The sequence below is a fragment of the Equus asinus genome, chromosome 10, assembly GCF_041296235.1.
Source record: "Equus asinus isolate D_3611 breed Donkey chromosome 10, EquAss-T2T_v2, whole genome shotgun sequence".
In the NCBI taxonomy this organism is placed as follows: domain Eukaryota; kingdom Metazoa; phylum Chordata; class Mammalia; order Perissodactyla; family Equidae; genus Equus; species Equus asinus.
In genome coordinates this window covers 73628325-73649733 of record NC_091799.1, presented here as the reverse complement: position 1 = coordinate 73649733, position 21409 = coordinate 73628325, and the positions used below count along the sequence as shown (strand labels likewise).

General features: G+C 39.2%; 1 protein-coding gene across 1 annotated transcript in view; it reads right to left on the bottom strand.

Moving 5' to 3' along the window:
• FGF10 (fibroblast growth factor 10) overlaps positions 1–18501 on the bottom strand; it is a 78189-nt gene extending 59688 nt beyond the window's left edge. The window contains exons 1-2 of the mRNA XM_044779353.2: positions 18364–18501; positions 17545–18272 (exon numbers count right to left, since the gene is read on the bottom strand). Of these exons, the coding sequence (XP_044635288.1) occupies positions 17545–17896 (352 nt within the window). The 5' untranslated portion in view covers positions 17897–18272; positions 18364–18501. The remainder of the gene's footprint in view (positions 1–17544; positions 18273–18363) is intronic.
• Between the last annotated feature and the right edge of the window lie 2908 nt (positions 18502–21409).

The window sequence follows — 21409 nt, the reverse complement described above, 5'->3', positions numbered from 1 at the left end:
CTGACATGGTGAGAAAACAGCCAGCTCTGGATGGGTATCATGTCTTTTCTCCCCTCACCCCAGTTAGCACACACACAAGTCATACACTTACAAGCGTGAGCTGAAAACTGACCTAATCTCGGATTTATCGGAAAATCTTCCACCAACCAAGGAGAGTTTAAACTTTAGCATGTGTTTTAGCTTTAAAAATGACTTCCTCTTTACAGAATATACTGGCACTTTCTCCTTTCCCAGAATATGTGCATAAATAGAAAATGTGCAAACATGGGATATGTGCATGAAATTCATTCCGCCAAAGTTTTCAGATTATCCCAAGCTCAAAACATCCTTGGCCTTTCATGCCATCACCTCCACACTTAACTTAGTATCACCTGTAAGTTTGTTGTTTCTAAGAGGTTTGTTAGCATGAAGAATCCCTCGGGGTGTTGGTTAAAGTTCACACTCCTCTGCATGCACCTCTTCCCTCGTGCAGTACTTCTAGAATAAAACTCATAATTTGCATTTTGAGCAAGCACCCTAGCTCATTCTGATCATGTGGTCCAGAGGCCCAACTTTGAGAAACACCTAGCATTGCCTATTATTATTACTATTTTAAATCTGACCTCTCTCCTTTTGCTCCAAACCTCTTTTCTAAGTACTTATTAGAAGGAATCTTATTTTTATTAAGAGAAATGGGTAGGGACTGGAACTCAAACCAGAACTCACAACTGTCTCTATGGCCATTCTATTACTAAGAAAGTTTCAGAAGGCTCCTGTAGATTTGGTTGGACCTATGCCATTTGCCTGGTTTCAGAGACTATAAGTAAAAGTCTATGAAAGCCACCAGGGCTGGTAAGATTGATCCTCACCTCTAGCATGCTCACTGTGCTCAAGGTAGTCCTGTGTCAGATCTTTTACCCCATTCCTTTGCACCAGAGCCCTACTCCTAACTGCACCCACCTTTCCCATTTTTCACTACCATTACCTCTCTTCTCAAACTACTGTAGCCCCAGCACTCAGTCAACGATGAGTATTAAGGAGAAAAAGGAGTGAGCTCCATAACACTCTCAGTTAGGCGATGCCATTGTTGGCCTCCACTTGGAAAAAGCCCCATTACCCTAAGATACAACAACAAAATATTTATCTACTGTCTACAACTTTATAGTCCCTATTACTGCGAGAGAAATTAATTTTCTGTAAGAGGAAATGCCAGTTTTAGAATCATGCCTTTTTCCAGGCCTTAAAAATTCAAGAGATATGAACAGTCATGATAACAAATTTTAGGAGAGTTTCACTATTAGGGAAACATTTTGAGATGTGAGAGGCTTAAACATAGGATGTTATATGAATTCTATCCATAGTGAAAGAGGATAGATGATGCACGGTGTAGTTTTAAAAGGAGCAAATGTACAGTAACTTCAACACATTTAAATATTGAAATACCTCAGAAAGTACAACTTGATTACATTTTAATTATTCTAATTATCCATTTATTAAATAGATCTACTATCACTCTTAACTATAAAGGGGTCTCTTTAAGCTGGAAATGTTCCCATGGGTTTAGCATGCACCTTCAGGGGAGTGCCTCTTAGACCAGTGAGGAGGAAGAGAACAAATACCCTTTAATCCAGGCTGAATTTATAACCCAATGGAAAAACAGACCAACTTTATAGCCAGGTTCTGCATCAAACAAGCAAAGCCCTTTCTTTGCTCTTGTAGTGCCCAGCAGTCAAAGCACTAAGTGCAAATAAACTATATTTTTAAAATAATGTTGTATAAATATATAGTCATTTAAATTTATCATTAATTTAGAATCAACTAAAATTTGAGGTTCCATTATGAGCCTGATACTTTGCTAGATATTTTTCATAAATTATTTTAAACTTCATTGATCAGATGAAGAATCAGAAGCTCACAGATCTATCTCAGTCACACAATTAATAAGTGGACAAAGTATTTGAATATATGTCTATTTGAGTCCATGCTTAGTGCTTTCTACAATAAGATTCTGTTTTTGTCAAATTATCCTTAATCTGGGGCACACAAAGCTGTCATAGGTTACTGCAACAAATCATCACAAGGTTGATGACTTAAAACAACAGACATTTATTCTCTCATAATTCTGGGGGCCAGAAATCCAATATCAGTTTCACTAGGTTGAAATTAAGATGCTGACAAGGCGATATTCTCTCTGAAGGCTCTTTGGGGAGAAATCAGTCCTTGCCTCTTCCAGCTTCTTGAGCCACATTCCTAGGCTCATGGCCCTTCCTCTATCTTGAAAGCCAACAACATAGCATCTTCAAATATCTGTCTCTGCTTCTATCACCAAATCACTCTCTGCCTTCTGTGTGTATGTCTATCTCCCTGTCTCTGCATTTTATAAAGACATTTGTGATGGTATTTATGGCCCACATGGATAATCCAAGATAATCTCCTCATCTCAAGATCCTTAATTTAATCACATCTGCAAAACTTCACTATTTAGATAAGATTCACATGTTCCAAGAATTAAGACCTGATACCTTTGGATAGCTATTTTTCAACATACTACAGCCCACTCTCTGGACCCCCAAAATTCATATCCAACCCATATACAAAGTACATTCGCTCCATCCCAACAACCTCAAAAGTTTCCACACACAAACATAAAGTCCAGTCCAAAATCTTATTTAAATATCATCAGCTCAAAAATCCCCAGTCTCACCATCTAGATAATTTAAATCAGGTATAGGTGAGACTCTGTAAATAATCCATCTTGAGGCAAAATTCCTCTATGTCTCTGGATCTGTAAAATCAGAAAATAAGGTATCTGTTCCCAAAATATAATGCTGGGATAGGCATAGTACAACAGTTATAGACATTGGTATTACAAAAAGGGAAAAATGGAACGAAGAAAAAGTCACCAGTTCCAACCAACTTCAAAATCCAGCAGGGAAAATTCCACTAGGTTTCAAGACCTAGAAATAGTCCTCTGTGCTTAAGCATCCTGCCTCTGGGCCCGTGGTTAGGGTCTCTGCTTCTGCACCTGCCATTCTGCACACTGTACCCAAGGCTCTGCCCTCATAGTGATCCTTCCTTTTTTTTGAAAGCTAGCATGTGTTAGCAGCTGAATAGTTTTATCATACTGTTTCCTGCCTGTAGGATTTTGGGAGTCTGACAGTTTTCCTTCATTTTGTCCTTTCTCTGTCTCTTTCCGTCAAATCTGGCAGTGTTTCTGCCGATATAACATTCTCAAAAACTCTGTGGGTCTCCTGTGTATGTCACAGGCATTCAGGTCAGTAGATAAGAGAGTGTTCTTCAGATCTTTCTTTGATAATCTCTATTTCTAGCTTCTGTTGAGATGGCTGAGGGAACCTATCAGTCACAAGACTAATCTCTTTAGCACTAGCTTAAGGCTGTCCAGCCACACCTTTGGCCTTTTCTTTAGAGCATACTTTTTAATAGTGAGTCTCCTAATTTAGCATCTTTTGCAATCTGGATAGGCTGAGAATTTCCCAAATCATTAAATGCTTGTGTTATTTCGCTTAACACTTGTTTCTTCATTTTATCTCTTTCCTCGCACATTTTACTATAAGCAGCAAGAAGAAACCAGGCTACACCTTTAACATTTTCCTTGGAAATCTCCTCATCTAAATTTCCAAATCACCACTTACAAGTTCCGCCTTCATACTACTATGAGACACAATTCAGCTAAGTGTCTGCCAGTATATAACAGGGATTGCCTTTCCTCCAGTTTCCAATAACATGCTCCTTATTTTCTCTAGCTTTCTTCAGAAGCACTTTTAATATTCATATTTCTACCAACATTTTGTTTATGAAGATATATGTGTTCTGTAAGATGACATAGGCTTTCTCTACTGTCCTCTTCATTCTTTCTATACCCTCTCCAGAGTTCCTTTAATGTCCATATTTCTACCAGAAGTCTGTTTGAGGCAATCTAAGCTTTTTCTATCATGAGCCTCAAAATTCTTCCAGTATATACCCATTATCCAATTCAAAAGTCACTTTTACATTTTTAGGTGTTCATTAGAGCAGCACCCTACTCTGAGGTACCAAAATCTGTATTAGTTTCCTGTGGCTGCCGTAACAAATTACCACAAAGTTGATATCTTAAAACATTAGAAATTTATTCTCTCATAGTTCTGGAGGCCAGAAGCCCAATAACAGTCACACTGGGCCCAAACAAGGTATCAGCAGGGCCAAGGTCCTGCCACATGTTGTGGGGTGAAAACTTGTTTCTCTCTTCTTCCAGCATCTATAGCCACGTTCCTTGGTTCATGACTCCATCTGTCTTCAAAGCTAAAGCATTGTACTTTACATCTCTCTCTGCTTCCATCATCAAATTGTCTTCTGCCTTCTGTGTGTGTCTAATCTCTCTCTCTCTCTTATAATAAGAACAAGTGATAGCATTTAGGGCTCACCTGGATAATGCAGAACAATTTCTTCATCTCAAGATCCTCAACTTTTTCACTTCTGCAAAAACTTTATCATGTAAATTAACATTCACATTCTCTGGAGATTAGGATTTGGAGATTTAGGATCTTTTGGTGGCCATTATTCAGCATGCTAAAGTTTTTATCTCCTAATATAGGTAGGATCCTGGAATCTGGTCCTTAATCTAGCAAATAAGTGTATGGAACAAAAATATTTTAATACTAATTTAGTTCAATACACTCATTTCATAGATTAAGTCTCTGAGGCCAAGATAAAGTAAATGACCTGCCAAAGATTGCACAGCAAATGTTTTGACACAGCTGAGACTATGAACCATAGCCCTTTACTCCCACTCTTTGCAGTACATAATTCTTCTTCTCTAAATGAATTACCAAGGATTGTTCAATTCTTAATTGTTGCCAGATTACTCCAGGACCCAAATACAACTCTGAAACCATAAATAACTATCTCACAGCCAGCATCAATTTTAAAAGGGAGTACTGTCAACATTTAACTCCACTGAACATAGTCAATAATAACATCGGGCAAAGTGGAGAAATATGGGAAACAATCCATTTCAAAAATTATACAATATTTCCGTTCAGAAGTTTGTATGAATTTAACTACTTAACGTTTAGTTAAGTAACCATGGCCCTAATTTATTTTCTAAGATCTCAGAATTGTAGAACTTAGAACTGAATGGAACTTTAAAAGGCAATTTATGTCAACCACATTTTCTCAGGTAGGTAGTGTATTAGTTACACTTTCCAAACCAGGTGACTGAACCAAAGAGAGTCTAAGTGATTTGGATCAAGGACATGTAGTCAAAAAGAGTAGTTTACCTAATAAATATATAGAAAGGCCTTATTATATGCCCGGCGCAGTATTAAAGGGCTTGCATGCAAAGATCAGTTCGTACAGTTCTCACCCTCAACAAGCTTTCTGTGTATGAGGAAACTAGGTGGGTAAATTAATCAAGTAGGAGATTGTTCAAATAATAGATACAGGTGTTTGGGGACTGCAGGTTTTGTGGAGACAATAGAGTGGTCAGAAAGACTTCCTAGAAATAATACCTAACTGGAACCTGAAAGAAAGGGGACCAGGGTAGGAGCAAGCCAGACCTAGTAGCATGTGCAACGGCTCCACATGAGGGGACAAGGCATGCTGTGGAGCTAAAATCAACTCAGTATGTCTATAATGGGGAATATAGCAAGAAATGAGGTGGGGGGGTTCAGTAGAGAACAAACTGTGAGGGCCTTACATGACATGCAAAGGAATTATTCTGAGGACAATGGGAAGAAACAGAAGGATTTAACAGGGAACTGGCTTGTGTAGATTTGTGCCTTACACAGACCAGACTGGCCAAGACTAGGGTGATTTCCTAATGGGATACTTTGAGGGTGAAGAAGATGTTATTAATAGTATGCCGGAACAAGAGATGCATACTGAGACTGTCCCAGGCAAACCAAGACAGAAGGTCATCCAAGCTAAGACCGGCCTAGGTTTGAATCCTGACTCACTTATGCTAACTATATAACTTCAGTCTGGCACCATAACTTTTTTTATTTTTGAGGAAGATTAGCCCTGAGCTAACGTCTGCTGCCAATCTTCCTCTTTTTTGCTGAGGAAGACTGGTCCTGAGCTAACATCCATGCCCATCTTCCTCCACTTTACATGTGGGACGCCTACCACAGCATGGCTTGACAAGAGGTGCCGTGTCTGCACCCGGGATCCGAACCTGTGAACTCTGGGCTGCCAAAGCAGAACATGTGAACTTAACTGCTGTGCCACTGGGTCGGCCCCTGGCACCATAACTTTTAGACTCAATTTTCTCATCGAAATATAGTATGGGGGTAACAATGACTATTTTACCCATTTCACACAATTTCTCAGAGAATCAATTGATGAAAACATTAAAATGCATTATAAACTATAAGATAAACTAAGGTGGTACGCTATCAATTTTCTGTCTAATTTTTTATCCCATTACTTCAGGATCTTTTTAGAAAATGGGATAATGAAAAATAACACAGTAGCCATAGCATAAAACAGTAGTGACAGCTAACGTTTTTGAGTTCTTGAAATGTGCCAAGCCCTATCATGAGGAATTTACATTTATAGTCTCATTTGTAAATTTACAAACTCATTCTTCTAACAGCGATGATATTCTTATCCTCATTTAACACTTGCAGAGATCAAGACCCAGGGAGTAAGTCGTCCAACGCTACCCAGCTACATCGCTTTAGAACCCAGATTCTACATCAAGAAATGTGTCTCCAAAGCTCACGGTCTTCAGAGTGGGTGCAGCTGCATAGATGCTGTCTGTATCCTGCTCCTGGTTTATTTCAAAAATACTTAAGTATACTCTTTTGCAAGAAAAAGAGCTGTAGTCTTCTTTGTTTCTTCTCCTAATCACCTAAACCAGGTAAATCGAAGACAATTTAGAACAGGAATGACAAGACAAAAATATACAACTGGAGCAAGTAATATTGATGCCTCAGTTTTCTTTGGGAATCTGCTGGGAAATTACAAAATCCCTTCTCAGGGACATGTCTATCTGGAGAACTTCTGCCATGAGGGACTATGTTAAATTTTTAAGTAATGATCATTTAGCAAAACAGGAACACTAAAGATAATGCCATCCGGTGTAGACAAGAACTACTTGTTTATGTCCCCAGTATAAAATGAGTTCTGTTTTTTTTTTTGTTTGCTTGTTTGTTTTTGCTGATCAAACTACAATTTTAATATATTTAGGTTATTTCAATTATACTCTTTTCAAATATTTCTCTTTCTCTTTGTTTTTTCTTCACTTCCAAAAGTCAAAACCATAAAGAAAGAAAGAAAGAAAGAAGGCTGATCTTAAATAAAAACTGTGTTAGTGTAACGTTTTAGCAGAAAATTTAGGTCCTCAAATATAAAGATGTGTCCATACTTCCCTCTCACCCGACAGCACATTCTGGTGTGTTTTGCTTTGTACTTCATAAGACACCTCAGCCTGTAAACTCCGCTGCACTCCGTTGTTCTGCCCCTTGTTTCCTGAAAACTTGATGGAAAGTTCAGTGCCTGCATGCTGCTGTGCCTTCTTTTAGGATATTCTTACTCCTCTTTTTATCTAAGTCCATGTCCAGCTGGAGTCCTTTATCCTCAGTGTGACCCTCCCTCAGTTACAGGTGCTTTTTACTGAAGTCCCGCCCTGCTTCTTTCCATTTAGTATAAACTGCCTCATATCATCTTCTAATTCCCTGTGAAGATCTCCCGTCTCTATTTCTAGAATGCAAGCCCTTTGAAGGAACGAGCCAAGAAAGTCATAGTCATGGGATGAAAACAAGAAACTTAACTACAGAATTTACCGAGAACTGTGATAATCCTGGTTCAAAACCGTATCATGACTTGAAAGATAAGATTTGCTTCGAAATATTTAAAAATGGAGTCGCTTTTCTCTGTTTGCCTTTTATGCAATAATCTGTCTTCTTCCATTCTCCAGTTACCTGTTTTGCCCCTATTTCTTTTTTTTTCCCTTTCTTTTATTCTCTTTTATAGTTGTGTCCTTGGACACACTTGTTGTCTATTCTTTATTTTCAGCTCTTCACTCTCTCCTCAAGTTATCTTCAGTTTTCAAATATCAGCTACTAGTCTCTTAATGAACCAGATCTCTGCCCTTTCCCCAAAACTTCAGAACATCGTGAATTTCAGATATTCTAATATTTTGCTTCCTAAAAAATGACAGATATATTCCTCATCCCTGCCTCTTTCTTTAATTCCAATACTTTTAATTCCCACTTTATCAGAAAAAGGTTAGTTGCGTTCCTGATGCTTTTCCTCAAAACAAGAGGAAGCATCATATTTACTTTTTTTTTTATATGATACCCATTTGATGAGGACTTAGACCAGGCACTGTTAAGCTGTTACATGGATTCACTCCGACTTCTCTAGATTTCTCACCAACCCCCGGACTCAGTATGCCTTTTCTACACTTTCTTGGAGGAGGCACCAAACTCTCTCCGTGCTGTTCACTTCCTTCCTCCTCCCACCTTTGAAAGGATTCTCTAGCCATAAGGTTTAGAATGGTTCCCAATTGTTTTCTGTTAAAGTACCCTTCTTCCATAGCATTTACCCTAATTTTTCATCATATATCTCTTTGTTTACTTGTTTGTTTTTCGACACTGTCTATAGAGTGAAGCTCTGTGAAAGCAAAACCAGCATCTTTTTTCTGCACTGTATTCAAGTGTCACGGGGTATCTGACACAAAGCAGGCACTTGATAAATCTCTGTTGAATGAATGAGTGATCTCATTTAATCTTTACCACTTAGGAAAGAGGTAAGTATTGTTAATACCCTTGTTTTACTGATGACAACATGCCCAAGTCACACATTTTTCTGTCTGTTTGGGACCTGAAATGCATCCACTTGTGTGGCTTCAAAGACCACTTTCAATCCAGGCCCATACTTGTAATCACTTTTAGCCAAGGCCCACACATTTAATCCCTCCATCCCCTGCCTCTTTAGTGGGACTCCGACTTAGCCTGCCTTACTTTGCTACCATGTCTGTGATGACTTCTTTGAGATTCCTTTTAGATCACAGGTTCTCATTTCAGTTAATTTAACATCTAGTCAAATGCCAGGGCTTGGGTTATATTTCCCCTACACCTTTCTTGTCATGTCAGCCCTTGTGGGATGCTACTCATTAGCTTGATCTCTTTCCTGGAGTTCAAAACCCATGTCTTCATCACTCCAGAAAAGCATCTCCTCTTCCTTTCACGGTCTGTGTCTGGATGCTTTATGGTCTCTTCTGCTTTGGATGTCCTAATTATATGTTCTTTACCATCTCTCTTGCTGCAGCTTTAAAAAAGCACTTCTGTAGTTTTGTTCATCAAGTTTTTACACTGTATCTGATTAACATCCCTAGCACTTTATTTCCTTCATATTTGTGGAACCATATCATTCTAAAGAGATGTTCCAAAAAATGCCCTAGAAATCTGGTTTACTACATTGGTAATTGCTGTTATTAGTCACAATGTAAATGTATCTCACTTTAGATCATAAATAGTATGTAAATTAATATGATGTGTCACCATCTTCCCCATGTTACAGAATATTAATTTTTCTTTTAATAATTCTATCAATAATTCAAAGCTATTTAAGGCTTTGGAAATATATCCATATCTACAGCTATATAATTTGAAACCCATTGTGAAAAGAAGCATGGCTTTTAGTTGTAAACTTAACATATGTAAGTCATCAGATTCTGCATATAATAAAAATAAATCCAATTCAGCAATCAATGCCAAAAGGTTTTCCCTTGAAGGAAGTATATGAACACACGCGTTCTATTAATTGATATTTTAACTCCTGCCTGTGACTCAGTATATTTCTAATAAAGAGACGTGCTTTTCCACATTCAGTCAGCCTGGAGTATCATGCGCGTATACTGTACATTTTCTCCATTGATAACCAGCATCAGTGAGAACATTGGTTTCATTTTAAAGAGTTACATTTAGCAGGGATGTTCAGAGAAGCTTTATAATCTAAGTGAAATTCTACAAGTTGAAAATATTAAAGACCTCCAAATTAGTATTCATCTTCTTTGAAATAAATGATGACTAAAGTAGAAGAGAAATAATTATTTGATTTCCTAAATCATCTTTACTTCCTTTCTCATAGGAGTCCAGACAATGGGAAAAAGGTAAGGAAAATGACAAAGAGCTAGTAAGTGTTGCATGTCCTTAATTTAAAAGAAAGGTAAGATGAACCTGCAGGGAGAGTTATTGGAAACAAAATATTTAACCTGGAGGAAAAATGCAGAATGATGACTTAGTAACCAGACAATCAGCATTCACTGTCAGATGGTGTTTATTTGTGCTTTGCCCACTTCCGTAAAGGCAAAGCTGTAAGAAAATGGCCTGAGTGCTCCAACACGGGAGAATTCACTGGACATTCAACATGAGAAGAGGCTCATGATGGAATATGTTGAATTTACATTGCTGAAGACTTTTATGGATAGAACATAAACTATCTGTTTTGGATGCTATCCATTCAAAAAAGACTAGGCTGCTGGCTATAAGTGTAACATGCGATGCTAAGCAATGATAATACATGACTTTCCTTGGCCTCAATGGTATGGAAGGGGTTTAGAAACCAGGGAAAAGGAATAAAAAACCAGAAAATAATGGAGTGGTGAAGGGGTGATAGAGTATGAGGGGTTCACAATGCCTCAGAGGCCAAGTTGTCACAGATGGCCAGTATTGAAGATGTATAAACGTCTCAGGACAGAACTATTAGAAAGAAGTTGGTGAACCTGGAATTGTAAAGACTCTATGAATATGTCAAGTTATCCTCAAACGGGCAATGTCTCAAAAAAGGTTAAGGATGAACTAACACAAACATTTATCAGTAAAGCGTTAACACAAGGTCTTTGAAAGAAAATAATATTATAGAAAAATGCCCTGTCAAAAATGTCTTAATTTTGCAGTTAACCATTCCTATTTAGAACTGAGCTATGGTCAGCCCATACTATTCATGATTAAGTTATAGTTGTAGAGAAAATATTAGGCTATATTTAGTTGATAATTATTTGAAGTTGGAGATACATCAACTTACTCAATACTTTACCTCTTCTATTATAGTTAATTAAAGGATTCATTCATTTCTCACTGTCATCATTCATTGCAGGAAGCATGCCAAACATTTGAAAATTCCTCATTAATGATAACACACATACTGACAGATTAGATATAGGTAAAGGTGGACAGATTGAGGTTGAAGAATTATTAGGTGCACTATAAAATGAGGCAATGCTTTACTGCCAGCACTATGAATCTATCAAATGGTAATTGGAAGCACGTGTTAGCAGCAGTAAAAAGTCACTGTCCAGTTGTCCACCTTACATGGGAATCTACTTTGAGTGTCTTCTTTGATTTATTGTTCCAATTAGAACACAGCGTTCAAAGAAAGAACACAACTGACCTGATTTAAAAGCAAGGCAGCCTTTAAGGCCATTATTTTGTGGATGACCTGGCTCTCTTTTAGATATCTTGAACTTTCTATTTGTGTAAAATCTGTACTAATTAAATACTTGGTTTTAAACTGATTCTGTAAAGCATCAACATTTTGCGTTCATTAATTCAGTATCAGAGTGTCACTGGTAGCTTCCCAAGATGCAGGTACATTTTCTTTCGCTAATTTTAAAGATGCATCTCTAGGTTACCACTTATTATACTGCCTGACTGGCCCAGGTAAAGGTAACAGGCATGAAAAAAGAGTGACAATTATGAAAAGTAAATATTTCTAATCCATAAAATCAAGTAATAAACACTATGGGTCAAATGGCAAACGTAAATGATTTTAAACCATTGTAACATACCATGAAAAATTAAGATATTTCTGCATAAAGGACTTGAGACAAAAATGAGATTTTATTACTTTTCTAGACTGTGATAAAACTGTATTAAAATTATATAAACATGAATCTTATGCCCCATCTTACTGGAAAATTAAAAGAGAACTTTAATTTCTGGGAGGGAAATGCTAATATTTTGCTTACTTACATTAAGCAAACATCAACTATTAATGCTGACAAATGTTGGATCAGTAATACTAAAAACGTCATCTGAATTACTCTTCATTGCAAAGTTCACAGAATTAATGTTAAGATAGATTAAAATCACTTTGAACTAATACACATGTACTGCTCTTCCTTCTGAAGCATAATAAAGAAATATCATTTGTACCATGATTTTGGATAAGCATACAGACATTTAAGGCTTAGGAAAGATGTAGATATTCATAGGCAGCTCATAAATGTGAGGAACATTAGCTCCATTTCAAATGAGCTGTCAACTGTTTTCCAACATTTTAGCTTGTAGAAAGTTAGATGTTTGGATAATAAATGGGGTTTGCCTCTGAACATTAAGGTAATTGTGCAGGAATTTAAAGTGCTCATTCATGTTCTACTATAAGTTCATTAAATACTAAAGAAATGAACTGGAAAGAGGCTTTTTGCTCTAACCCGGATAATAAAAATGTAGAGGAAAATACGCATACACTGGGCTTTCCTTCATTCTATAAGACATCGTTTTTCTTCTTCTTCCTCTTCTTCTTCTTTTAAATTCCACGCTTAAACATCATTTTGAAAACACTTGCTTTTAAAGAGTGGTTTATACCTTTGTGTAATAGATCACTGAAATGCCCAAAACCTAGAGATTGCTGTTGCTGAATTATCATACTTCAATATCAGCACGTGATTTCTGCCAACTGTTTTCCTGGGATTCTTCTAGTAGATTTACTTCTGATAGATTTACATAAATCGGGTTTATGAAGAGGAAATTCTCTGTAATTGTGCATTTTTAATGGATTTATGATAAAGCCATCAAAGCGGAGGGTCCATATGGTAGGAATGCAGTAAGGTAACAGGACAGTGTCATGTAATCATTAAATACAATGCCTTCCACCTTCATAAATCCTCAATGCTCATGATTAAATGCTACTGGTTATAAATTATGCGACCAACTCTAGAAACAACCGCACCTTAAATAAGACGCCAGTGGAAGTCCTAAGTTGGATATAGGTTTTCTCCCCAGGAAACTGTTGTATATTCATTAGGAGATAATATTCAAGTCCCTATTTTCCAATTCCAACAATTATTTTCTCACTTTATTTAATTTCCTACAATAAACTCTAGTTCTGATGAAAAAGTAACAATGCTAATCTTTAATCCTAGAAAATAATCTGTCATTTTTACAGGGTGAGGTACCATTTTGATTTGCAGACTCATTTTCAAGCTTTCTTAATATGTATTTATACAGCTTCAGGTCTCTAAGATTTTGCCCTTTTTAGAGTCGTATCAGAAATTTCCACACCAGTCCAATTTCACACTGGTATTTACAATCAAATTATTTTATTACACATGGGAGCAATTAAACATTTGGCCCTCAGCTGTAAACAATTACTATATATAACGACATTCATGGAGTTTTCTTAGTTATGTATTTCTAATGCCCTCTGTTAAAATAAGTGAGATTGATGTTTGTGTATTTTGTGTGTCCACAAGCAATTATATTCCCAAACATAATATCAAAAGAGACATTTCACCTAGAGAATGCACTAACATTGTCTGATGCCAGGTAGCCACCTGCAATGAAGCCTTTCACATATCCCCTTTCTGTTCTACTGCCATTTTACTACTGGTCCAGTTTCATTCCGAAGAACTGATGGTGTTCACAGCAAGAAGCAATTAAGGTTTAGAGTAATTTGTTTTTAGAGTTTTGGGGTGTCTAATTCTAACATATTGATATCAACGGTGCCAGTAGCAGAGACGTAGAAGAAGCAAAGAACGATATAACCAAATAAACTTAGGCTTGAATCCTGGTTCTGCAAATTTCTAGTTGAATGACCTATGCTAACTTACCCTTTCCAGGCTTAGTTTCCGTGTTTGAAAAATGTGAATAGTTATATCTAAATCATAGGACTACTGTGAATGTTAAATGAGATATATTTAAAGAAATGGGATACGTACTATATACTCAGTACATACTGATTTCTCTGTCTCCCATATTCTTCTCCTGGAAAGATTCATAAAGGATGTGGCTTTCCATTTTGAGAATATCCATCCTTGGCTGTCTCAAGTTTAGAGATACATTTTCTTTTCACTAGACTCCCCCTTTTTACAAGTGACAACCATGGGAGACGCCCACATCTGTTTTACTCACATCTAGTAAGGTCCACCAGTCCCAGTTGCAAGGGTATGTAACAGCTGTATCCAGCCTTTCTAGGAGGCCAGAACTGGAGCCGAATGGTAATGTTTCAAGGGCAAAGCTCTAGATGTAAAGAATGATAAAACAAACCTAAATGAGCCTGAGCATATCTAGTGACAGACACAACACAGCTATTCTAAATTATTCAAGCTTTCCCTGACTTCTAGCAGGAGAAACATAATTCATCTCCATTTGCTTTACTCTACTCTCATATAATGGCAAAGAAGCAGACAAAAAATACACCCCTCTAAAAAAGAGAAATTATAATCATCACCCAAATAGAGAAGAGTTTCTTTAGCACGTGTAATATTTTTAGAACCTTCCAATCTCTGGGAACCAGCTTTGGAGACAGAAGTTAAAAATGATTTTGCAATGCTTATGGGTGATTTCCTTACTCCCTTTTGTTAGCATTTTGCTGGCAAAAAGCCAGTGAAACAGTTGTTTAATTACCCAGGACATCACAAACATGTAACCTCTTAGATAAGCTGTTACTGTATTTTAGCAGCAATAATACTAGGGTCAAAAGTAACAAAGAAAATTAAGCTTCAAATAAGCAAACCTCAAAAGAGCAGCTCTGTGTATTTGGAATAATTAATAACTTGTTTAGGAAAATGTTACTGAAATGTGGTTTTTGGACAAGGAACTGACACTCTTCGGATGTTAGATACCCTAATATTTAACAGGCTACCATTTAGTGGGCTGGGTGGCTGGTTCCCCTGTAGGCATGGCAAAAGTTTGGTCACATGTAATTATGCAACATTTAGACAATATTTTAATGAAACCATGTAGTTCAGCTGAATCAGTCCAGCTGGAAATTGTAACAGCATTCTGATTACCTGGCCACATGTGAAATTAAGGCTTTTTCAACCTCTACTTTTCACTTGCTGTGTCTTGATACAGATGTTCTTGGAAAGCCTACATTATTTATGGGTTGACATTATTTGACAGAGCAAGCCCCATCCCCTTTCATTTTCAACCATTGATTAAGATTGCATTACTATACAAGACATCATAATTTTAAAAAGAACTATTAGTAGACTTTATCCTATGGTAGAGATATTAGTATCTTTTGGACAGTTAGAATGAAAATTTTCCACACTTGTTTTTGTGCAATAAAAATCCTATACTTTGCTCTTTGCAGATAATTCTTACTGTAAACATATAATTCAGTGTATACCCTGGAAATCATTTTACTAAATAGTTAACTGCACAGTGATATTATTTTAGAAAAGACTAATTTAAGTTTCATAAATAAAATAGTAATTTAAGTGTAGATTGGTCCTTGCATCACAATATAAAGATACTTAAAATAGAGAAATAGCAAAATCAAGTTAGTGTCAAAAAAAAATAAAGCTTGCTCAAGGTTAACACTCTAAAGTTTTATTGTATTGCTTTGAGTTATGTCTATGGACTAAAAATACAAAGAAGAATTTCAGTCCATGGGAATTATGTTTTTTAAACTCCCAGCTCACTCTGCAGTAAGTGCTTGGACCACTTCTTCCCCATCGAACTACCTGGGTGATACCACAACTAGTTTGAAGTGAACAAGTATTAAATGTTTAATCAACAACCATAACATCTATACACAGCATCTAATGAATTCAGGTAACAAATGACTTTTGAGCAAAAAAAAAAAATTCTGCATCATAAATGACATTATTTCAGCCACTTTCTATGAATCAGAATGGAAAAAGAAACAGGTAACGGACTATTTAACATCTCTGGTGTTAAACATAAAATGGAATACTTTAAAATACTTCTCCAAATATTTTTCTTACTTGTAAACATATTGCTAATTTTAGTAAATGGAAACAGCAGCTGAGGAGGAACAGAAGTTAATGTTGAATGTATGTGAGTCCCCAAATAAGAAAACCAAGGCTTAGTTCTTCTAAATCTTTGTTTAAAATGAAAATGCTAAGTTCTAGTTAACTGTCTTTTCCATTAGCATTAGATGCTTTCTGGGCCAAGAAATCTTGAAATGCTTGACCCATGTCTTTACGTTAGCTGGCAAATATATGCTTGGAATTCCCACACAACTGACACAATAAAGTCCCTTTAAAAGGTGACATGGAAGTAACATTGAGATAATGCTAAATGGTCATTAAAGATGTTTAAATGTCATTGTCTACTGTCTCCAGTGCGCCTGTTACACAGCCTCGGGGCCCTTTCAAAGAGCAATCAATAGAGGATGAATAAGTCTCAACACTTGAAAGTAACTAGGAAAAGAAGCTCACAGGGTAATCTGGCTTTGCTGGACTGAATCAAGAAGAGACACAACATCACCCCTCCTCTTCTAGTCTCCCTCCCCCGACCCAGCCCACACTCCAGCATGAAAGAAAGAAGAGGAAGAGCTCAAGAGGGAAAGAGAGGGGGAAAAGAAAAAGGAAAGACATCCAGGGATCCAGGGCATAATTTGTACTAAAGAGAAAATCTCATCCTGTGGGATAACTATAGCCATGGAAACAGACTTATGACTTTTACTTTGAAAATAAAAGAATGACAATGAAATTTGTGTGAGGTCTGTGTGAATCCAGTCCCAGATGTTTACAATGCTGTAGTAGTATGGCTCTGCAATATGAGAGGTTTCAGAAGAAACGAATACAACAGGACACCACAAAGCAGCGCATATGCTATTGACAATGCAGACACGAGCATCATGTTACCAAGAGAGAAGGCAGGCAGAAGACAAATAGCAGCAGTTGTGCCTGAAAAGCTAACTTCATGGACTGCAATCACTCAAACCAACATAAGGGAGCACCCCCCCCCCCACCACCACCAAAAAAAAGATCAAAACCAGAAAAATGCTTTCCCTCCTATCTAGAGACGGGGTGGGGTAAAGGGACGGGGGGGGGGGGGGAGCGAGTAGAATTGACTCTTTTTTAAAATAAAGTTCCCATAAAGCCCCCATAATTGACAGCGGATAATTATTTTCAGCTTGAGGAAACTGTCCCCAAACTCTTAATAAGATTGCCAGCGAAAAGAAATAAAATGTGTTTACTTGAGCCATTTCCAGAAGGGAGAGAAAGGAGACCTTGGGATGAGGTGGGGAAGGGCGGTGGAGAGGGACCAGCAACTATACACTACAACTATACACTGCAACTCTCGGGCGCCCTGCTTGGTCCGGCGAGTGACAAGCCAGAGAGACAGAGCGGATAGGGTGGCAAGGAGTGAGGGGTGAGGAGGCAGCGTGCGGAGCCGTGGGGGAGCGGCAGCACAATGTATACACGGGGTGGGGGGTGATTTAGTGTGAAAGTATTCCACTTAATCATTTTACAGGGGTTGGGGACGTAAATATTTAGCTGGCCACATCTGGAACAGATTTCCCCCCGTGTGGGGTGGGGGTGGATAATTGGAAGGAGGGGAGCGCGCATTTGTTACTTACTGTACGGGCAGTTCTCCTTCTTGGTACCGCTGACCTTCCCGTTCTTTTCAATCTTGAGAAAGTATTTGGTGAAAGAGAAAAGCTTTCTCCAGCGGACATCTCCTTGGAGGTGATTGTAGCTCCGCACATGCCTCCCCGCGCTGGAAGGAGAGGAGAAGGAGGAGGAGGACGAGGAGGAGGAGGAAGAAGAAGAAGAAGAGGAGTTGGTGGCCTCTGGTGACACCATGTCCTGACCAAGGGCTTGGCAGGTGACAGAGACGGAAGACACCAAGAACAGCAACAAGAAGCAGCAGCAGCAGCCGGGCAGGTGGGGAAAGGCTGAGGCACAATGTGTCAGTATCCATTTCCACATTGTACTGAAACTCTCGGCACTGGAAATTGTCTCATCAGAAGGAACATACTGGAAGGGTAAGACCTGGTGCGAGGCAAAGAGACAGCTGGAAGTGGCAGCCGCTGGTTAGCTCACTCTGGGCGCGGATCTGGCCAGAAGTGAATGCCCCAACATCCATAACTCCTCAGAAGGGCCGGCTGCCTCTCCTCGCTCCTTTCTCGGATCCGCTGCCGTGCGCCTCTCGAGTGTCCCGGTGAACGGTGGACGTGGGTGGCCGCAGCAGCGGGAGCTGGTGGTGGCGGTGGTGGTATTGGTCACCAGAGATCTTCACTCCCCCAGGAGTTACTTTGTTCTCTTCTTCACTCCTTTCTTCACCATGTTAGATGCAAAAATAGGTCTGAAAAACAGATGACAGCACGGTGAACAAAACCCAAAGGGATCGGGCTGGGAGGCTGGGGGAGATGCCTGCGCCCCTCTGCGGTTGGCACCTTCTGGTCGCTCTCCGCAGAGCCCCAGCCTGCTAGCCGGTTCTAAAAGTGCGTCTCTTTGGAGTTGTCAGAACTGGAGGCAGCTGCCCTGTCGCCGTTGTTTTCTTCCCCCTCTTGCTTTCTCTTTTTGGTGGTGCCTGTTGATTTGAAGCCTCCAGAAAGTCACTTCTTGTTTGGGGGGGACGGCGGTTGGTGTTTTGTTTGGCCCTATTTCCCTCCCCCCCTTCCTTTGGAAAGCCAGCTTGTAAACAGGTTGAAGCCTGGAGTCTAAATGTCAGTGATTCTAAGCCAGAGGTGGGCTCTGCCTCTGCTGGTCAAACCTCATTTGCAGGGGTGGAGAAGCGGGGGGAGGGGGTCAAACGGCGGTGGGACATCTGAAACCCTCGGCTGCTGAGAACGCCAGGGAGAGGGAGGCGGGTGGGGGCCGAGAGGGGGGAGAGCAGGGGAGCGCGGAGAGGAGAGCGCGATGCCTCTGCGCGGAGCTCGGGGGCTGCCCCGGGTCCCTTCCTCGCCGCAGCCGCAGCCGCAGCCTCCGCCGGCGCCTCCAGCCCCGGCTAATTGCTGCGCAGGCTAAGGCGTCCTTGTGCTCGCGGCGCTGGCCACCAGCGCGAGCTGTATCCTCGTGCTTTCCGAATTTTGCTGCCTTCCAGCCTGAACCAATCCCCTCCGGGGAGCCCCTTTCTCGCTTGTTTTCCAGCGTAGGATTTTTCCTTTTTTTTCTTTTGGCAGTGAAGTACTTGAGAGCCACCTGGAGCCTCGTGCTAGGCTGACTTTTCCCCCCCACCCTCTCACTCCCAGAAGGAGGGGAGGGCTGGGGGAGAAAGCAGAAGATGCTGAGAATAAACCCTCCAAAGCAGCAGATTATACACTGGTCGGAGCGAGCACAGAAAAGGGAGACATAATTAGCTTCCTTTCCTCCTATTCTGCCAGCTTCCACGGAGGTCTTTGGTTTAATGAATCACTGATTTCTCGCTTCCGTTGCCGAAGTAAAAAGTTCACACTTTGTCCCTCTCTGCCTTTTAAGCTCAGGGAGATTTATCGTCACCCTTAAAAGTCGCCTCTCTTGGCGCAAATGAAATTGGGGACCGAAATGACCGATTTGTAATTGCTAACATGAGTCGTTTACTGAATCACGCGTGCACTTCAAAGCGAACGCACTCTATTGAGATGGCAAAGATTTAACCACACGATTTGGCTGAATATTCTGCTGTTTTCTTTTCTATGCAATATCCTTTGACTTTGCCATAAAGGGGCGTTTTCTTTCTTTTTTCTTTTTTTTTTAATCTTCAAATGTAATGTTTAAAGGGCTCTATTTTACAGTGTCACTGCGCTTTCAGCGTCCTTCTCACACTCATCACCCCCCAACCCCGTGATTGCTGAAGGACACTTGCTCACAACCCAGGTATAGACTGAATCAGTTTGCCAAGAATTTAGAGGCAGAAAGAAGGAAACACAGATAATGCGTTCCGATCTGAGGAAGAGACAGTTCTTAGAAGATCACTTCTTTAAGAGTTCCTCTAAACTGGGGAAAGCTTGACTGGAAGGAGTTCCTAAAGATATACTGGTATAAAATATTTATGTTCGGAAAAGCACTTGGACATTTGTGTTACGTTGAAACACATGAAATTGCCAATATTTTATGATTTTCGACCTTTAAAAGTGGCAATTTCATAGAGTTCAACCTAATCTTTAGGCTGCTATTGACGGAGAACCACTTCAGGGTGAACTTGGGAGGTTTACCTCTGGAACTGTAAATTGGAGGGAACTGATCAGAACCGCTCCTGTATATGCGACAAGCAGAATCCCTATAATGTGCATTTGATCTCAATCTTCATTGTGAATAGGAGAAAATACAAAGAAATTAAAAATCTCACTTTAGACATGAGCATTAGGAATGATTGCCCAATTATGCTGTTTAGTGACCTGAAAAATGACTTTACATGCATGCTGTTATATTTTCCTGTGCATTCAGAGCCTTTGGAATAGAGCCATTTAATACTAGAATTGAGATTCTACTTGCATTATTTATAACCCATTGCAATGCTTATTCAAAAGATTTTGACAATGTGGTCAACACTACAGTAGGTTTTTAAATTTAATTCAATTAGCTCTAATTTCTGTAGCTATTAACTGGGGAGTTAAGTAAATAAGCAGCGTACGTCAAACAAGTCTTGCTCATTCATTAAAGCACGGATATTTAGAAATGAACTCAGTGCTAATTTCAATTTCCTAGTTCAAAGTTTTATATCCGAGCTGACAAGTGCCTGAAAGAGAACGTTGTGTTTCTAAGGGACTAGAGTTTCAGCCGAGTTGTTCAGCAGAATCCAAAATGTTTGAACTGACAACTAATTAAAGCTACATGCTTTTTAAAATTATGTTTAATGACACCATACAATAAAGATTCTGCCATGAAAAGTTACAAAACAGAGGAAGTTATTATTTTGAGGGGTTTTTTTACACTGGCCATCAACACTACTGATGCCAACTTGAGATCCTTTTAATTTCTTTTTAACTCACAATGGACACACTTTGCCCTCACCCCACCTCCTAAGGTGGCGTCTCTCCCTCTCTCACACGCACACACGTGCACACATACACACATCTCCCAACTTTCTGCTCCAGTAGGAGAAACTGTTCAGATCTTTAAGTTCGAAGCTGTGTGTTTTTATTCTGTCTGAAGTGGGGAAAAACACATCTTCAAAACTTCCATATTAAAATCTGGTTGCAGCAGGTGCAGTGTTTAGAAGTTCTAGAGGCTTTTCGCTACTCTCCTGTACAACGTGATGACAGGCAGGGCCTTTACAAAACAGCCCAAAGGAAAAGCTGACATAGCTTTTTAGATTATATCTCATTCTTCTTTTTCTTTTCTGTACAGCCTTTCTTTTATAGCGAAGTTGAATCCCTAAATACTCCACTGCTTTGCATTGTTAGGTCACCTCTGAGGTTAGCCCGAGAAAGCCTGAGAAAACTTCCACAGGAAAGATGCACTATTTAACGGAATTCAATCTCTCCCAATAGATTTGAATCACTAACATAAATGTATGAA